The sequence below is a fragment of the Pteropus medius genome, unplaced genomic scaffold (assembly GCF_902729225.1).
Source record: "Pteropus medius unplaced genomic scaffold, Ma_sr-lr_union100, whole genome shotgun sequence".
In the NCBI taxonomy this organism is placed as follows: Eukaryota; Metazoa; Chordata; class Mammalia; order Chiroptera; family Pteropodidae; genus Pteropus; species Pteropus medius.
This window is the reverse complement of record NW_024344378.1, coordinates 24,333,183-24,350,070: the sequence shown is the minus strand read 5'-3', so window position 1 is coordinate 24,350,070 and position 16,888 is coordinate 24,333,183. Positions and strand designations below refer to the sequence as shown.

General features: G+C 45.4%; 1 protein-coding gene and 1 long non-coding RNA gene across 2 annotated transcripts in view; one reads left to right on the top strand and one right to left on the bottom strand.

The window, feature by feature from the left end:
• The window catches only part of PDLIM1 (PDZ and LIM domain 1), a 42,313-nt gene extending 33,319 nt beyond the window's left edge, over window positions 1-8,994 (bottom strand). The window contains exon 1 of the mRNA XM_039871686.1: window positions 8,782-8,994. Coding sequence (XP_039727620.1) covers window positions 8,782-8,877 — 96 coding nt within the window. The 5' untranslated portion in view covers window positions 8,878-8,994. The remainder of the gene's footprint in view (window positions 1-8,781) is intronic.
• On the top strand, window positions 8,315-14,372 carry LOC120609275 (uncharacterized). Its single transcript, XR_005654718.1, has 3 exons — window positions 8,315-8,529; window positions 13,054-13,165; window positions 13,670-14,372. It is a non-coding gene; the product is annotated as an uncharacterized LOC120609275 (long non-coding RNA).
• The last annotated feature ends 2,516 nt before the right edge of the window (window positions 14,373-16,888 follow it).

Here is a 16,888-nt window from a genome sequence, read left to right as displayed (position 1 = left end):
GCATCTAAAATTTAGGCGAGAAATTGACCCAGCTCACCGATATCTCAAGGGAAAACTCTGATATTTACAAGAATGAGGCAATGGTTCCCAAATAAGTCAGTCATCAGAACCCCTGGTGGTTTTAAAATATAAATGGATCTCCACACTCCACCTCAGATCTACTAAAGAGGGTCCACACAGTGGGACCCAAGAATCTACATTTTTTTAAACCTTCCCAGAAAATTCTGATGCTCACCAGGTTTGGAAACTTCAAGGGGCATAGTGACTATTCCTGAATGACATTAAGTCACCAGGTAAACAAAAAATACTTAGACCTAAATCTCAGCTCCTAAAAAAACAACTTCAAGGGCTTATACTCCTATTAAATTACAGAGAGAGCCCTTGAAAGAAATGTCCATTAGGTCGGGCCTGGTTAGTACTTGGATGGGAGACCACCTAGGAAGACCAGGGACAAATAAGGGATTGTAAGCTGACAAGGTCCTTGCAATCTGCGAGGTCAACCAAGGGTTGCCTCGCCTAAAAAGAAGGAAAAAAAAAAGTCCATTAGACTAGTATTTCTCTCTTACCAAAACAGAGTAAAAAAATAAATAAATAAAGTCCCTATAATGTTGATCGACATCCTTGAAGGTGCTATGCAAATGAAATACGGTAGAAGTAATTTCATTCCAGATGTCTAAACAACTCAACATGTTTCCTATTTTGCCTTGGCCAGAAAACTCACTGAAACGTAGAGTGCAGTTTCAGAAACCACCTGACTTAAAGGCCCTGGCACATCTCTCTTTCTGCTTCTATGTTCTAGTTTTTTGTTAACTCTTATTATGTGTGTTCTTATGTTCTAAATATTGTAAATAGGTGGGGTGGGTTTTTTTGCATTGTAAATCACCTTAAATCCTTACAAGTAGGTGAGAGAGCATTAATAAAAATAGTATACAGTACGAGACTGGAATAAAGAAATTTGGAATTCAAGTTCAATCTCAGTGCCATGGGGCTTTAGAGACAATTTCAGTTGACTTAATGGCTGTGTCAAAGTATTCAGATGTAAATTTAAAAGATTCTGAACTGGGGGGCAAAGCAGAACCCAGCTCCGCAGTACGCCTTAGATGTGGAATTTGATCTCCCTTTCATCAGATTTCTGACTCAATTCGTTTGTAGGCCAGGGCTACGGCACAGACTTTAAACCACATTATAGCCACAGAAACTGTATGAGCTTCTGCAGGTTGGTCAGAAAACCCCAAGAATGTTTCAAAATGTTCTTGGTTATAACCATTTTCTCAAGGAAATGATGCAATAAAGTAGGGTTCAGGTACTGTATAGGAGTTCTGCCTTAATCCAGTTTCACTTCAGGCTCGGTGCCAAAGGCAGCTAGCAATAATAAGGAGTGGCAATTCAGAAACTTACTGCTCTCAGTCTGAAAGACCATCATCTCTTAAGTAGGAATACACTTAAAAAGCAGGTAGCAAAACAGAATGCTCTATTTATGAGGAAGTCATTGAGTCTCTCCAGTCTCCAAACAAGCCCCTATGAACCCCAAGTGCATTTAAATAGCTCCAAAAACTACCCCCAAAACCTAAAGCCTAAGCATTTGCTAAACACATTACACTGGGCAAATTAAACTTACTCTCTATGCCTCAGTTTCATTTACCAAGTGAAACATAATAGTATCAATCTAATTAGGTTGCTGGAAGGATTAAATGAGGTTACACATGTAAAGAGTTTAAAAGACTAGCACATAAAAAGCACTCAATCCATAGCAGCTACCATTAGTGTATTTTTAATAGTACCACTGTCTCCAGATGCCTTCTCTGTGTGAGCTACAGTGCTAGGCTCTCTCTACATATGATCTTCATCCTCGCCACAACCTTTGAAGAAAAGTACTATTATTCCCATGTTACAAATGAGGGCACTGAGGCTTCAGGGGCTAATCCTGCCCAAGAACACACAGTTAATAAATGGACAAGACAGGGGTTGAACCTAGATCAGGCTGATACCCAGACTGCATTTTCCCACATCAAGATATCTTTAATTCTTGTTTACTGCAGTAAAAATATGACGAAAAGTACAAACCACTGATGTCTAAATAGTTCACCTGGATATGGTAATTTGATTTTTAAAATGTTACATGAATCGAAAAAAAAGCCTGCAGTTTTGCAGCAAACTGTTAACAGCATTTACATCTGGGAGGTAAAATTGGGGAAGGGTATGGGGAAGGTTTTTACCTTATGCTTTCCACATTTTTATATTATCTCATCTTTTATAATAAGCATGAGGGTTTTTAGGTAAACTTTTTATTGAAGTATAACATGCACACGGAAAAGTGCACCAATCGTAAATAATACAGCTGGATGGGTTCTCACAAAGAGTGCACACCCATGAAACCAGCACGTTTATCAAAACTGTTAATAGAACTGACCTTCTGAAGCCCCCTTGTGCCTCCTTCCCATCACTAATTTCTTGGAAAGGTTACTTACCGTGATACTGACTTCCAACACCATAGATTAATTTTGCCTGATTAATTTTATATTATTTATACGTCAATATATTTATATTACATATTGCTATAATACAATATACGAATATATGTTTATCCTTTTATGTCTGGCTTCTTTCCCTCATCGCATTTGTGCTTGTGTGCGTGTCTCATCCATATCCTTGTGCATGGTTATAATTCCTTCACTCTCATTGCTGTGGTGTTTGACATCATCAACTATACCATTCACTTGTCCATTCGACTGTTGTTAGACATCCGAGTTGAGTTTAGGGCTACCGTTGAGGAGAGCGCTGCTTTGAAAATTCTTGGCATGGCTTTTGGTGCCCATGTGGACACAATTCTATTGAGTCTTTAACTAGGATTGTTGGGTCATAGGGTGTGGGTGTGTTCAGCTTTAGAAGCATGAGTATTTTTTATCATTTTTTAGAAGAAGAAATGGAGGTAAATTTAACCTGTCACTATGCATTTTAGTCTTCCTTATCTTACTTATGACACATCTGTCCCTGTTCTCTTGTTTGATATTAGCAGTCACGTCTATAAAAATTAGGCCCTGAGTTCTTGGTCAGGAATCTGGCCTCCTCCAAGACCAGAGTGTCATTTTTCAGAAAATCACGATCGACGTTCACGGCATTATCAAGAAGGCGGTGTACTGTGTGCGAGGGAGTACAACACAGGCCTCAGTTACGGACCAGCACTCACTCTCATTCACCCACACTGAGGCTCGTAACAGCAACGATCATACAGGTACTAAGCATCACATAGAAATTACCTTTTTTGTCTTAGGTTTTCAGGGGTATATTTTGCTTTGGCTGCCACTTTCCAGGACGGTCATTGGCTGGGCAAGGTAGATCTGTCCACTACCTGATCGTCTTCATTTGCCAACAAAACTGCCCCCAAATGCCCTCCAAGCCACCCGAACAGGTTTTTTCTCTGGCCAGCCCTTCAACTCCTCTGCTCTTCTGTTCTTCACTGTCCACATGAGCAGAGAATCCCATAGCTGAACTGTCAATTCCCCCAGGTGGAGCCAGGGCTTCTGGCTTCTCAGGAGGTACAGGAAGGGGAGGTACTGCTCTCTGGGATGCTCTGAGCTCCAGGAGCACTCGGGCTGAGGCCACAAAGCAGCTGGAAGGCAACCCGGACAACGACCCTCACAGGCACAAAAGGCTTTGGGGTCCCAAGAGGGTCTTATCCCTCATGCTGATGCCTGTACCACCATTAGCACTGCTTGGAGCTGTGTGCCAACATATTATTACCAATGAAATATTGACAGTTACAGCTAATCAGGAGGCAGAATATAGTGATTAAAGTTGGTGTGGGAGTCAGTCTGCCCAGCTTCAAACCCCAGCTCTGCAATTTACTGACTGTGTGTCCAGTGTCCCTGTGTCATGGGTTGTGGGGAATACAGAAGCTAATTCACGTGCACACCTAGCACAGAGAAGGCATTCAAAAATGTTAGTTGCCATTAAAATATTAGTATGACATAGAGATTAAGGCCATGGGCTCTAAAGCCAGAGTGTTCAGCCAAATTCCAGCTCTTTCGCTCACTTCTGTATGATGCACGAGATGCAGGCAAACTACTTAACAGCTCCATGCCTCAAGTTTCTCACCTGTAAAATGGGCATCTTAATTGTATCTCCCTCAGAAGATACTTGTAAGGATGGATTACTGAGAGAATACAGTAAGCACTAAGAACAGCGCCTGGCATATAAAAAGTCCTATATACATTTTAACTATGGTCATTGTCACAAGCCAATCAAATAAATATTTCTCACACAAATCTTTCAAGTGTTCATGGAGGTTCTTGTGATTAACACACGAGTCGCCTGGGCACAGATATTCACAGATGAATAATATAACACGAATTTATCTGAAAACATTTCTGAATTCAAAATATTTTCCAAATCAACTCATGGTTGAAAGTACAACTAATGCCATAAGAGAGGCTGGGACAATTTTTAACAATAAAAAGTGAGCCTTCATATTCAAAAGGTACGAGATCATTGGATTTGCTTGTTTGTTTATTATTTTGTTTTATTTTGTAACTGAAACCTAAAGAAGGTATGTCACTTGCCCAGGGTCACCCAGTGTGGTGCTCTAGACTGGAGCTCAGCTTGAGTCGCTGCCCTGGACACTTTACCAGGCTCCATACAGAAGTTCTGGCAGCTTCCCCAGGTTTTCCTCTGAGACATGCTGCAAGTCAAATCATCCTTTAAAAATTAATTTTCTGACACAGCCATTTTTGCTCCTTTTAACCAGTTTCGATGCTTTCCTTTACAAGGACATTAAGTAGTTCAACCAATGAAAAATTAAGTAAATTCAAACAAATTACCTAACATATGGGGAGGACCTGAGCGTCCTCTCTGTAAAAGGTGAAGACGACCAGCTTTCCTCTCCTCTGTGGAGCACTGCAAGGCACAGCCTAGGCAATGAGGACAGCTTGGAAACCAGTCCGAGCCTGGTCCCAGCACAAGAGCAATTTCTTGGTGCTTCTCCCAGTCCCAATCAGCCTAGGAGTGTGACCTCAGTGGTTATATGATAGTCTCCTCTTGGTCATCTTAAAGCCATTCTCCTCTCTCTTCTCCTCAAAGGCAAATCAACACTGTTGGGCAGAAGGTTGAAGAAAGGGAGGGTCTCTGGTCAGGGGGTCAGAACATGGCTTGGTGAATTTCAGGCCAGTGGGCTCAAGCATTCACCTACATTCTATTCCCTTTGAGTCATCCTCTTTCTCCTCTCTCCTTAGACCAGCAGTGATCAGCTGGAGTAGCTAATACTTCCCAAGTGATCGATTTCACAGAATGAGAGAAGTGTAGAGCAAGGGCCATTAATGCATGATGAGCCTTTATGGTCATTTCTTACTTTTCATATTCTAACAGATGACCCCTGCTCTTTAGACCTTTATGACATGATATAAACCTACTTGAGTCCGGAAATAACACTCTTTGAAAAAATCAGAGAAGACCCTCTGGCTACAGAATATTTATTATTAAGCGCCACTTAGGATATTAAGCAATTCCCCCAGAAAACCACACTGCTCTTAGCAAAGGTCCCCCAGGACTCAAGAGGCAAATGAGCAGCTCCTCCCCACAAGAGCATCCCCTTATCTCTGACCCCACCCCTTCCTGTCTTTTGTCAGTTGCTGGGAGAGAAAAACAGTCAACATAAATTGAGCAGCAATTTTGGCCTGGGTATGGATTCTCTGAAGACTTCCCTTGAAAGCAACTAGAGGGAAAAAGAGAAATTGACATGGGGGAGGGGGAAAAAAAAACCCTCAAGGAGAGATACAACTGTAGATTTGGAGCAGGAACTGACAGAAAAAATCTCAGGGGACAGTGGCAAATGTGCCTCTGGATCATCAGGGAGAGGTCCAAGGTAGAGGCCTTCAATAAAAAACTGGGAAAGGAAGAAAGCTAGTTTATGTCCATTTAAAGCTGAAAATCTGGATTGAAATTTTATCACAACATAGAAAACGCTGAGGAGTGAAAGTAGCTATACGCACACATACAATGTGTTCTGTAGAATTCTGCTCAGAAACAGGCAAAATTAAGCTATGGTGTTCCAGATGCCTATTTAGGTGGTAAAACTATAAAGAAAAAGGAGGTGGTTACCATAAATCAAGATAATATTATGTGTAGTTAGCTTCCGGGGTACTGGCAATGTTCTATTTCTTGACTTGCGTGGCAATTAAACAGGTATTAACTTTATAATCGTTTGCTATGCATTCATATTTTATGACCTTCTTATTTCAAATGAAAAATAAGTTAAAAAAGATAAAACAATTTCAAGTACACGGATTACAGAATTATATTCAGAAGCTTTAGCAGTTTAACAAAAGACTAGAGCCAATACCAGAATAATCCATGCAGGAGAAAGCAAACATAGTTATTAAAATAAAAGGCACTCCTCTCCCAGCCTAATTTCATGGTTTGCTTTGGTGTGGAGACTCAAAGTCTACATATATAAAACCATACTAGCAAACTCTATCTGCCCAGGATGATAAATGTAGCACACCTACCAACCAGAAGGTGTGCTACATTCTTCAGTGCTCACACCTCCTCACTATTGTTCACTGTTTACAGAGCACTCACATTCCTCAACTCACAGCCAGTAGCTGGGGTTAGACTCATTGCTGGATAAAGGCAGCCTCAGACAATAGAAAGCTCATCCCAGCACAGTTCAAGCAAGAATCAGAAAACAGACCAGCACAAGATCTCAGAAAGCCACCTCAAGGCCCCTTTATGACAATGACTTTCCCATTGCCAGGAAGAGGCCCACATTTTTCTCATGTGGAAATGAGATGAAGAAACAAGCAAACTACTGTGAGAATGAGAATGTCACCTTCTCTGAGTCACTTTCATTTTACAGTTAAAGCACCTGCCAAAGACATTATAAAGATTAGCTTCCCCTACCAGACCATAAACACCTTGAGAATGAAGTTGTGTCCTCTCGTTTCTAAGACCCCAGGATTTTACAGTTTCTGAAGTATGGTATATGCTCATTAAACATGTGCTAATAAATAAATGAATGAATGAATATATGAAGTACAAACTAATGAATTTACGGAATTGTTTTCCATCCCATATCATCATTCCTACACAGTGCATTAAGACTTTTTAAAGCAGTAACTGCCTTTTTAACAGATTGCCAATGTGTCTTCCACTTCTTAGTAAAAGGTTTCATGGCATATATAAATTCAGATGTGGAGAGGGCTGACAGGTTAATTATAGACACAAAGAGCAGGGACAAATGGACTATGAGGTAACTGAGTCTAAATGTGCCTTCCCTGGACAAGCATTTATTAATAAGCCTGCAAAGATTTACTGTGCACAGCCAGGTTCAGCTCTATGTCAGGCTTGGGAGCAGGGGTTCAGATTAGGGGAAGGCACACTTTCTGCACTTGAGGAATTCGGTGGCTGGGAAGACAACCTGTACCTGTGAGAATAATCAAAGAGATCTCATCAGGACAGCCGGTAGAAGACAGGGGGAAAATAGGGCCTAGAAACTGAGTGAGGCACTTGCCTTTTAGGGGGCGTGGGATGGTCAGAGAAGACCATCTCAGTCCTCTAGACCCACCGGGAAGGAAATGTGGGTAGGACTGTAGGTGGCAGAGAAGCCTAGAAGAGGCCCCCAATTCTTTTCCTCCTGCACCTCCCATCATACATACTCCTTCAGCTGCTGCAGGCACGGACTTAAGTCAAAAGAATCCATAGGGATCTTCCCTTTCCCTCACCCCCGTCTCCAAGAAAAAAAAGAGATGTTCAGACGGCTGGGGAGGGAAGTTTAGGGTCACCTTCAGCAAGTAGATGGGCCCAAGAATGGAATGTGAGGTAAGGCATGGACACCACGGAGTGCTTTTGGCTTCTTTTTTTCATTCAGTGAAAAAATATTTATTGGCTACCTTCTAGGTGCAGGCACTGAATATGGAGACTCTCGGTTGGACATCAATCTTGTCTTTAGCCCAAACTAGATGACTGAGCCTGGGTCTCCCTATGGTTTCTAGTGGTCTCCGATTGAACCTGGGCTCTTCCAAAGAGATGAGGTCCTTCTAAGTTTTCAATTATTCCTTTGATTCAGGTATTTTCCTGGGGGAAAAGAGCCGATTGGTTGATAATCCGGGAATGCCAGGAAGAAATAAGGCCATGTTTATGCGGGCTTTTTTGTTTCCAAAATTCTGACTTTTCTCCAAAAGGTATTAGGGAAGTGAGACCTGGCCACGGCTGAGATCCCAAGAGTGGGCAACGAGTTGTTTTGGTTGTGTGTTTAAAGTTAATCCCACTCGCCTCCCAGGAAACTCCCCACCCACTCCACTTCACGTTCCAGGTTGTCCCGGGTGCTTCCAAACGCCGTTCAGCCACTCTGCGACTTGCGAAGAACCGAAAAGTGCTGTCTCCCAGCGTGCGGGATCTGCGGGGACCCTCATACCCTCGCCGCTTAACAAAGCGCGTCCACACTCCGAGCCGCGCTTCCGGGGCGAAGGACCGAAAGCTGCCCCATTCTTTTTCACGGACTCGGTAGTGCCCGCCCGGGCGCCGCCCGGCTCGCCCGTGAGCGCAGCGTCGGGGAAGGGGCGGCGGGGGGCGCGGGGGGCGGCGGGCCCGAGGAGCGCGGAGAGCGCTCCGCGCACGGCGCTCCTGGCGCACCTGGATGCGCCTGGCGGTCCCAGCTCCGCACCCGGTTCCCGAAGCCGCCGTCTCCGACAGCGCCCTCGGAGCCCCAGACTCCCCAGATCCCCTCCAGGCCACGCCGCTCCCCAGCCTGGGAGCGCCTCGCTCCCTGCGCGCCCCAGGCTCTCTTACCCGGGAAATGGCGAGAGGCTGCTCGAAGTCCTTGCCCCCCACGAGGCGGAAGCCCCAAGGCCCCGGGCCCTGGAGTACTATCTGCTGGGTGGTCATGGCGTTGCGAAGGCGAGCGGTGGCCCACGGGGAAAGACGCGGCAAGACGCGGCGCGGCGCGCTGGGCTCCCCCGGCAGCTTCGGAGAAAGAGCGCGCGCCGCCGCCCCTGGGAGCCTGGGGCGGGCGGGAGCGAGGGCGGGGGCGGCTCCGCCCAGGCCGCGCTGAGGCCGCCGGCCCCGCCTGTTCTCTCGCCCGGGGCCCGCAGCCACTCTCCGCTCAGGGGCCTGCGGAGAGCCTAGGCTGGGAGTCGGTCCGAGAGTACCCCGAGTCCGATCGGCGGGCTCGGTTCTCCGCAGCTCCGCCCCGGACCGCAGCACCGCCGAGTCCACTCACTAGGTGAGAGGCAAGCAGGTTCCGACAGACCAAGGCTTGGCCTTTTTTAAAACGAGTTTAGAAGTGCTGTGCAAAGTCAACCCTCTGATTGCAGCTCCATTTTCACTTGCTTTTTGTAAACGGTAATGATGTATAAAAGGTGCTTTCGAATGAGCTCATTCGATGCTATGAAGCACAGTCAAGGCATTTAGCCCCACTTTTCAGCTGATGTAACTAGGTCAGCTTGAGGTTAGAAGACTTCCCCGAGGCTACACATCTGGTCAGTCCTGTGTTAAGGAAGCCCTTACAGGAACTTTTATAATGCTAATGAGACCAGCGCACGCTGTTATAATTGGACTTCAAAACCTTCCTAGAAACCTTTCCTTTAGGCTGGATTTCGCTGTAGGTTCTGACCTTTCCCTTCAGGTTTGGCCCGGGCCAAGGACTAAGTACGTGGAAAGGGCACGGGGTTGAGTAGGAAGACCCGAGTTCCCAGCCTGCCACTAGCCTCCCAACTGGCCTCCCTGCCACCCTCGCCCTTGAGTGCTTTCTCCGCGCCAGAACAGACCATGTCTCATGCTGTCTGTTGGGTCCCCACTTTACTCTGATTAAAGCCGAAATACTTGAAATGCTTACAAGGCCACCCAGTGATGCCAACTCCTTCTCTGACCTTATTTCCAGCTGCCCTGTCCCCACCGCACTGGGGCCTCCTTGCTCCTGCCTCAGGGCCTCTGTCTGGAATGCTCTTCTCCCAGACATTCCCGTGGCTTTCTCTTTGTTCACATGTCATCATCCCTGAGCACCCTCCTTAAAACCTCTTCTCTAGAACGCCCTGTCACCTTCACCTGCTTTATTTTTCTCCATTAATCACCATCTGATATATACTCAATATTTCACTTGTTATTTGTCCTACCCCCACCTCTAAGCATTAGTTCCATGGGGGTAGGATTTTTATCAATTTTGATGGCTGCTGTGTCCCAGTGCCTAGAATAGTGCCTGGCACATAGTATTTGAATGCAATACAATGACCATTCTTATGACAACTTACCCTTTCTGGGCCGTTTCCTCAGAGTTTTCTTGGCACTTATTCATCCTGGCCCCAGTGCCTCAGTGCGGTGTTTGGCACAGAGCACATGCTCAATGTATGCAATATTATGATTTATAAGAAACACATATTTGGTCATTCAGATGACCAAAAATATATTTCTTGTATATATTTCGACCACAAATCCTGGCTCACAGCTCCTAAAAACCTTGGAATTTCCCAAGTGTCTGAGAGTGATAAAGATGTCTTTTGTTATGGGAATGTAGTGACTTTTAGAAAGTACCTAAGGATGAAGGCTGGTTGCTAGGAGAACCAACCACGTGATGAGAGGGTTAGAATTTTTCCCTCCCATCCCCGCCTCCAGGATAGGGAGAGGGGCTGGAGATTGAATTAGTCGCCAAGGCCAATCATTTAATCAGTCGTGCCCTTGTAATGAAACTTCCATAAAAACAGACTGTAACTCAGAAATTCCCACAACCTCCTCCTTGGGTTCGATGAATTTGCTTCTGAGAGCTTCCAGGTTGGTGAACAGGTGGAAATTCGGGGAGAGTGGTGTGCCTGGAGAGGGCATGGAGGCCCTGAGCCCCTTCTCACAAACTTTACTCTATGCATCTCTTCCATCTGGCTGTTCCTGAGTCACATCCTTTTATAATAAACCAGTGATCTAGTAAGTAACATGTTTCTCTGAGTTCTGTGAGCCATTCTAGCAAATTAATCAAACTGAAGGAGGAGTTTGTGAGAACCTCTAATTTATAGCCAGCAGGTAACAACCCGGACTTGTGATTGGCAATCTCAGTTAGAGGAGGTCGTTAAAACCGCCAACTACAGCCGGTTGGTCGGTTGGTCGGAAGCACAGGTATAGGCCCCAGCTTGCATCTGACTTCTGAGGTGTGTGCGTGGGGGCGGGGCAGGGGCAGTCTTATAGGACCAAACCTTTAACCTATGGGATCTGATGCTATCTCCAGGTGGACAGGTAGTGTCTGAATTGAGCTGAATTCTTGGACACCAGGCTGGTGTCCGAATTGTTTATTGGGCATGAGGGACCCCTGTAGGAACTGGGTTCAGGAACCCAGTTTAAGATGTTAGTTAAAAGCAAGGCTCTGTCTCCTTGTGATCCTGAGGAGTCCTGTGCACAGATTTACACACAGAAAGATCATCTTATTTGTCTGATTATCACAGCAAAAATACCTATTTTTAGGAATGGTTTGCTTGTATTTAGAAATCCAAGTGGATTTGTGCTATCTGTATATCTCTCCCATCCCCTTGCATCCTGATATGCTTTCTTGAATCTGAGAGAAAGGAATAGAGTTATAGCCAGGAACCAGCCTCTTGCTTCATCAAAGCCCCAAATCCACCCATTTTGATTAAGACTCAGCTGATTAGAAAACATTTTAGTGTTTCAAGTCCTGGCAGAATTTTGGAGACTTGCCAACTTCTGAGTCTGGCCTTAAATGTGAAGTAGTTTTGAGTATTTTGTGTCCTAGGAGGAGACTAAAGTTGAAAAGCCACAGCTTCTGTGCCCCATGAGGAGTGGGGCTGCCTCTCATTCATTCCCATGTGTCTTACAGTGAATTAGGTTACATCCCCAACAGTGCTTATTCTACACAATATTCTTTACAGATATAGGCATTAGTACACTTGTGAGGGTTGTGAGCCCTCAGTTGCTTCATTTAGTTGTTAAATGTTCTCAGTTGTCTGGATCTACATAGCAAGAACTATAAAACATCAACCCTTCGACCCAGTTATCCCCTTTATGGGCACTGATTCCGAGGGCATAATTTAAAAGAAGAAAAAAAGCTATATGTACAAAGATATTTATAGCTTCATTATTTATAATGACAAAAAACTGGAGTCAACCAGTAACAGAAAAGTGGCTAAATATGGTATGGCCATATGAGGGAATAGTATGCAGCATGAAAATGATGACCATGAAGACTGAGAAGACAGGGAAATAAAATGAGTGGAACAAAATTATTTGCAAACCAAATATTATTATTATTTGTACATTTTATGTTAAAAATAAAAACTGTCTTCTTATTGATAAAAATTAGGAGAAAGTACAAAAACTAACTTCGTATTGGGAGATAGAATTGGAGAATTAAAAAATAATAATTTCTTCTAATGATGATGTTAAAATCAGTAAAATGGTCTCAGGTCCTTGGATTGCAGACTAAATGCCAATCTTTCTGGGGGTAGGGAACCTCATCTCTTTTTAACCTCCACCAGGAGCTAGCTCTGAGCTGGGCACATAGCATGTAATCAGAAAATACCCAGACGAATTGACATCTCTGACCCCTAAACACAAGCAATCCTGTCTTATTTTAAACACCACTGCTTATTTACCCATACTCTATAGTTCCCTCAGACTCTTGACTTCTGCCAAGGCCTTAAGCAACCTCTCTGAACTTCAGTTGCCTTGTTGTTATTATAATGCATTCCATAAAAGTTTGTGGACCTAAACAGCCTCCATCAACTATCTGGATATGGGGGGAGGAGGAGTGGGGAAATGGGGGGATGCCGGAGAATGCTGGAGAAATGGAAGCAAGGAGGGCAGGAAAAGGACAGAGGAGTCAGCGGGGACGGAGGGTCTTTCCAGCTCTCCGTCTAGTTTTACAGTGTGGACAGGGTGAGGGTGTTTGCAGGCCGATTCTCCCTCTGGCTTCTGCTAATCTGGCAACATTCACACCCAGAGTGCCACTGCCAGGACCCTCCAGAGCCACTCTTTCGAGACTTTGCTTCCTGAAACAACAGCCCCATTTCTTAAGAACAGAGACTATGACTTTGCTAAGCTTAACGTATGGTCTTATTTAATCTCCAGGACAAGTCCTGGACTCGCCCAGGTGACTGCAGAGCTTCCTTTCCTGAAGATCGCCTACAGGACCCCTCCTCTGAGGCTGAGCGATTTTGCCCCTGGCCCAAGTGGGAGCTAGGTAACTCTCAGACTCTACGCCAACGCTAAGATCTGAGGCCGGTTCTGCCCAGCGGCGGGAGACAGCCAGAAGCTCTGGTCTGGCGGCCGCCAGGCCTGGAGCACAGTGGCTCCCACGTACCCAAACCTGCGCAACAGCCTGGGGCTCCTGGGTCAAATGACACCGGAGCGGTTTGCTTTCTCTTTTTTGCAAAGCAAACCGAAACCCAAGCTCACGAGGCTTGCAGAACAAAGACATCTTCCCCCTGCCCCGCGCGCCCCCATCCTATCCTGCGGGTCTAGTCGTGTTCAACTCCTAACCCGGCTCCCAGGGGCAGTGTGTCCTTTACTGGGGTCCCATGCGCGGCTCATCTCCGGGTCGTTCCAGAACAGTCCACTCTGCAGATGGTTCCAGGACGGTCCACGGCGGGCCCCGCTGGGGGAGGTGCTCTCGTCTGAGCCAGGTACTGGGCAGGGAATGCAGCTTCTAATTTTTGCTTTTCTCCGGCTTCCTGCTCCGGCCCAGAGGAAATCCTGAAGTGGCCACTCAGGATTGGGTGCCTCTGGGATTCCAGTGGGCACATAGCATGCTCCATGGCACGTCGGGCATGAGGACACCTGCGCACAGGACCCGGTTACCCGGTTACAGTTCCCTCGGGGCTGGTAAAGGTGTGGGCAGATGAGTCTGAGGCTGGTCCTATACCTAATAGACAAGAAGTTGAGGGGTCAGCTCAAGAGCGGTAACGGTAATGCCCACCTGCCGCCTAGCCCCCACCTGGAGAGGTGGCATCAGAATTCTCTAACGGAAGTGAGAAACCTGGACCTGGACTACCATTTCTCAAGCATGCCTGAATATTGAGAAGAAGAAATTCCAAAATAGGATCATAGATAAAGTGGTTCATTTTAACATTTATGTTGGAGAAGTTAAGACAAAAACACACACACACAAAATGTAATTGTATTGTTCACAGGATCATGAATTAATTTTAAAAAAATGTAATTTATCTGTGAATGGGGCCTCCTAAATTTGTGTGATGAACATATTTCATTTCTATGGCTTTATATGTAACTTCGTCTAGAGAAACTTTGAAAGTCTAGATTTGAGTCTTTAGCTCACATGGAGCCAGCCCTTGGACCCCTCCCTAAAAGAGAAAAGTGGCTTGGGGTCAGGGTTACCCAACGAATCCTAGCCCAATACCCAGGCAATAAACACTGTCCTTATTACTAAACGGTGACTGTGAGTCAGAGTGTGCTAGGAACTTGACATGTTTTGTTGCATTTCATTGAGACAAGAGCCCGGTGAAGTGTCGCGATACTCTTGCTACAGGAGAAAGCTGAGGCACTGATGCACAATCCAGATCCCCCTTCATGGAAGGATTTGTCCCAGGTGCTAGGAGTTGTCAGCTTTGAGTCCCTTCAGGAACTGCCTTTACTGCAGAGAGCAGCCTTGCCCAAAGACTGCCCTTCCCCAGGCTGCCTGCATTCAATGACTATTATAAGTGAGGGTAAAGATGGGCCATTTGGGCCTGACATAGGAAAACTCCGATGGGTCATTCTGGTTCCAGAGCTCCCTGTGGAATAGGATGAGGCTGTCAGGCCTGTATGGCAGCTCAACCTTTCCCTCTGCTCAATCCAGCTTCCTCCTCGCTCCCTTCCACAGGCCTTGACACCAAGGACCCTTCTTAATTAATATCCATGTGCTATACTCTGCCTCTGGGACCAGGGAACCAAGCCTGCAATAGGTGCAGAGAAGTTAAGAGACTTCCCTAAAATCACTCAGTAACCAAGTAACAAGGCAAAGTCTGGGCTGGGGAGGCAGAGGAAGATCTGTAGGGTCTGGAGGGCTTTATAAGAGAAGAGAGAGGAGCAGGAGGTTATTCAGAGGTTCCTAGGATCCCAGAAGACCCCTCAGGTCCATAATTCATGGAGGTCCCAAAGGCCAGATCTCCCTGCTCCCCTGGCAGGGACAACCACAGCCCAAGTGTCAGCAACTGAAATAGACTAAATCTTTAAGTGGATGGCTTTCCTGACTTCCTCTTTGGAGAAGGTGAAATTCGAGATACACTTTAAAAATATCAGGCAGATATAAAGGCAGAAAGGCCATAACAGGCAACAGAAACAAAACAAGGTAGCGGGGATGGAACACCGTCTGCTGACCTGACATTATTGGATAATAGGCAGGCTGGAAAATTCTGTGGGGAGGGCTCTGAATACCAGTGATCTGATGTGGTATGCAATGGGGACAGGCAAAGGCTTTCCTTTAGCCTCATTCCACCCATTCCACCCATGCTCTCTCTCTGTGACCGACCCCCACCGCCCCGACCCCACCCCAATCCATTTCCTCTCAGGGTTAGCCTGTGCTGCTGGCCTGATCTGGCCATGGCTGATACCGAAACTGACTATTTATAGCACTTGGAGACAGTTGGAGTAGCAGGGCCAGTTTCCATGACGCCAAGGCTCCTAGAGAATGGCTTCTTCTCTGCTGGGTCCCCGTCCACCCCTTCTGGGTTCCTCTTCTCTCCCACTGTTACCTCTAACACTCTGCTTCCATGTGGTCATTCCTGGGGTAGCATTACCACTGCTGCTGGGTGAGAACAGAGCAGGACACCAGCTAACAATGACGATGCTGACTCCAGGTACCACCACCTGTCCCATTGACCCCCTCCCCTTATTATGCCACATTCTAGACTGAGGAGGGGTCCCTGCCATCACCACTGCGTGCTGTGGGGTCTTCTGCTACCCACAGTCTTAGCCACCTAGCTTCTGCTTTCAACTCCTACTCACTGACCACCTGAGGTTATGAACCCCAGAACTTTGGAAGAGAGAATACAAATTATAGAGTCTGGAGGTAAAAGAGGTCAGGAAAAAATAAGGTGAGAAAATGATGAAGATGTCTGCCATCCTAGCCTGATGTTAACTCCTATTTTAGGTCTTTGGAGCAAGGTCAAATAGAGTTTTGTCAGCTGTATTTGGCAAGTCATTTAGCTGACTGGGGCTTTTTTTTTTCTTTTTCTTTTATGGTTTACAACTATTTATTGAACACGTCCCATTTGCTACACACTGTTCTATACACTTGAATATCGACAGCAAACAAAATAGACAAAGATGTCCTCCCGTGTGGAACTCACATTTTAGTGTAATAGACAAACAATAAGATAAAGAAGTAAACTATATGGTATGTTTTGTGTACGTATGTTTATATAGATGTGTGTGTATTAAAATAAGTATGTGTGTGTATATGTGTATTTGCATGCATGTTTTCTTGCCAAAATGGCCTAGAGGCAAAAATACTCCAGAGCAATGAGTATACCTGGTATCCTGACCTTGGTTTCTTAATGTCATAAAAGGTACCAAACTTCACAAGGAAATTCTAGGGCTGCAGCACGATAGGTACAAGATGAGTCCAGAATAGCTGGTTAAGCAGAAAGTAAGAAAGTGCTTGAAAAAGTGGCGGGTATGTGTTACAAGGGTACAGAAGCCCGCTGAAAGGGGCTCCCACTGGCCAAATTTGAAACAATATAAGCATTAAAATGATGAGGAATTCTAACCTATTGGAAAAAACAAGAATCTACAAGTCCACACAGTCAATAGATGGACAGACGGATGAATTAAAGAAGGAAGGAAGGGAGGTAGAAAGAGGATTCTTACTTACAGTAGAATTCTGAATGCCAACTTGTAAATGTAGAAGGAGTACGAGAATTTGAAAACCATCACTTTACAACGATTGTAGTAAAGATTAATTCAG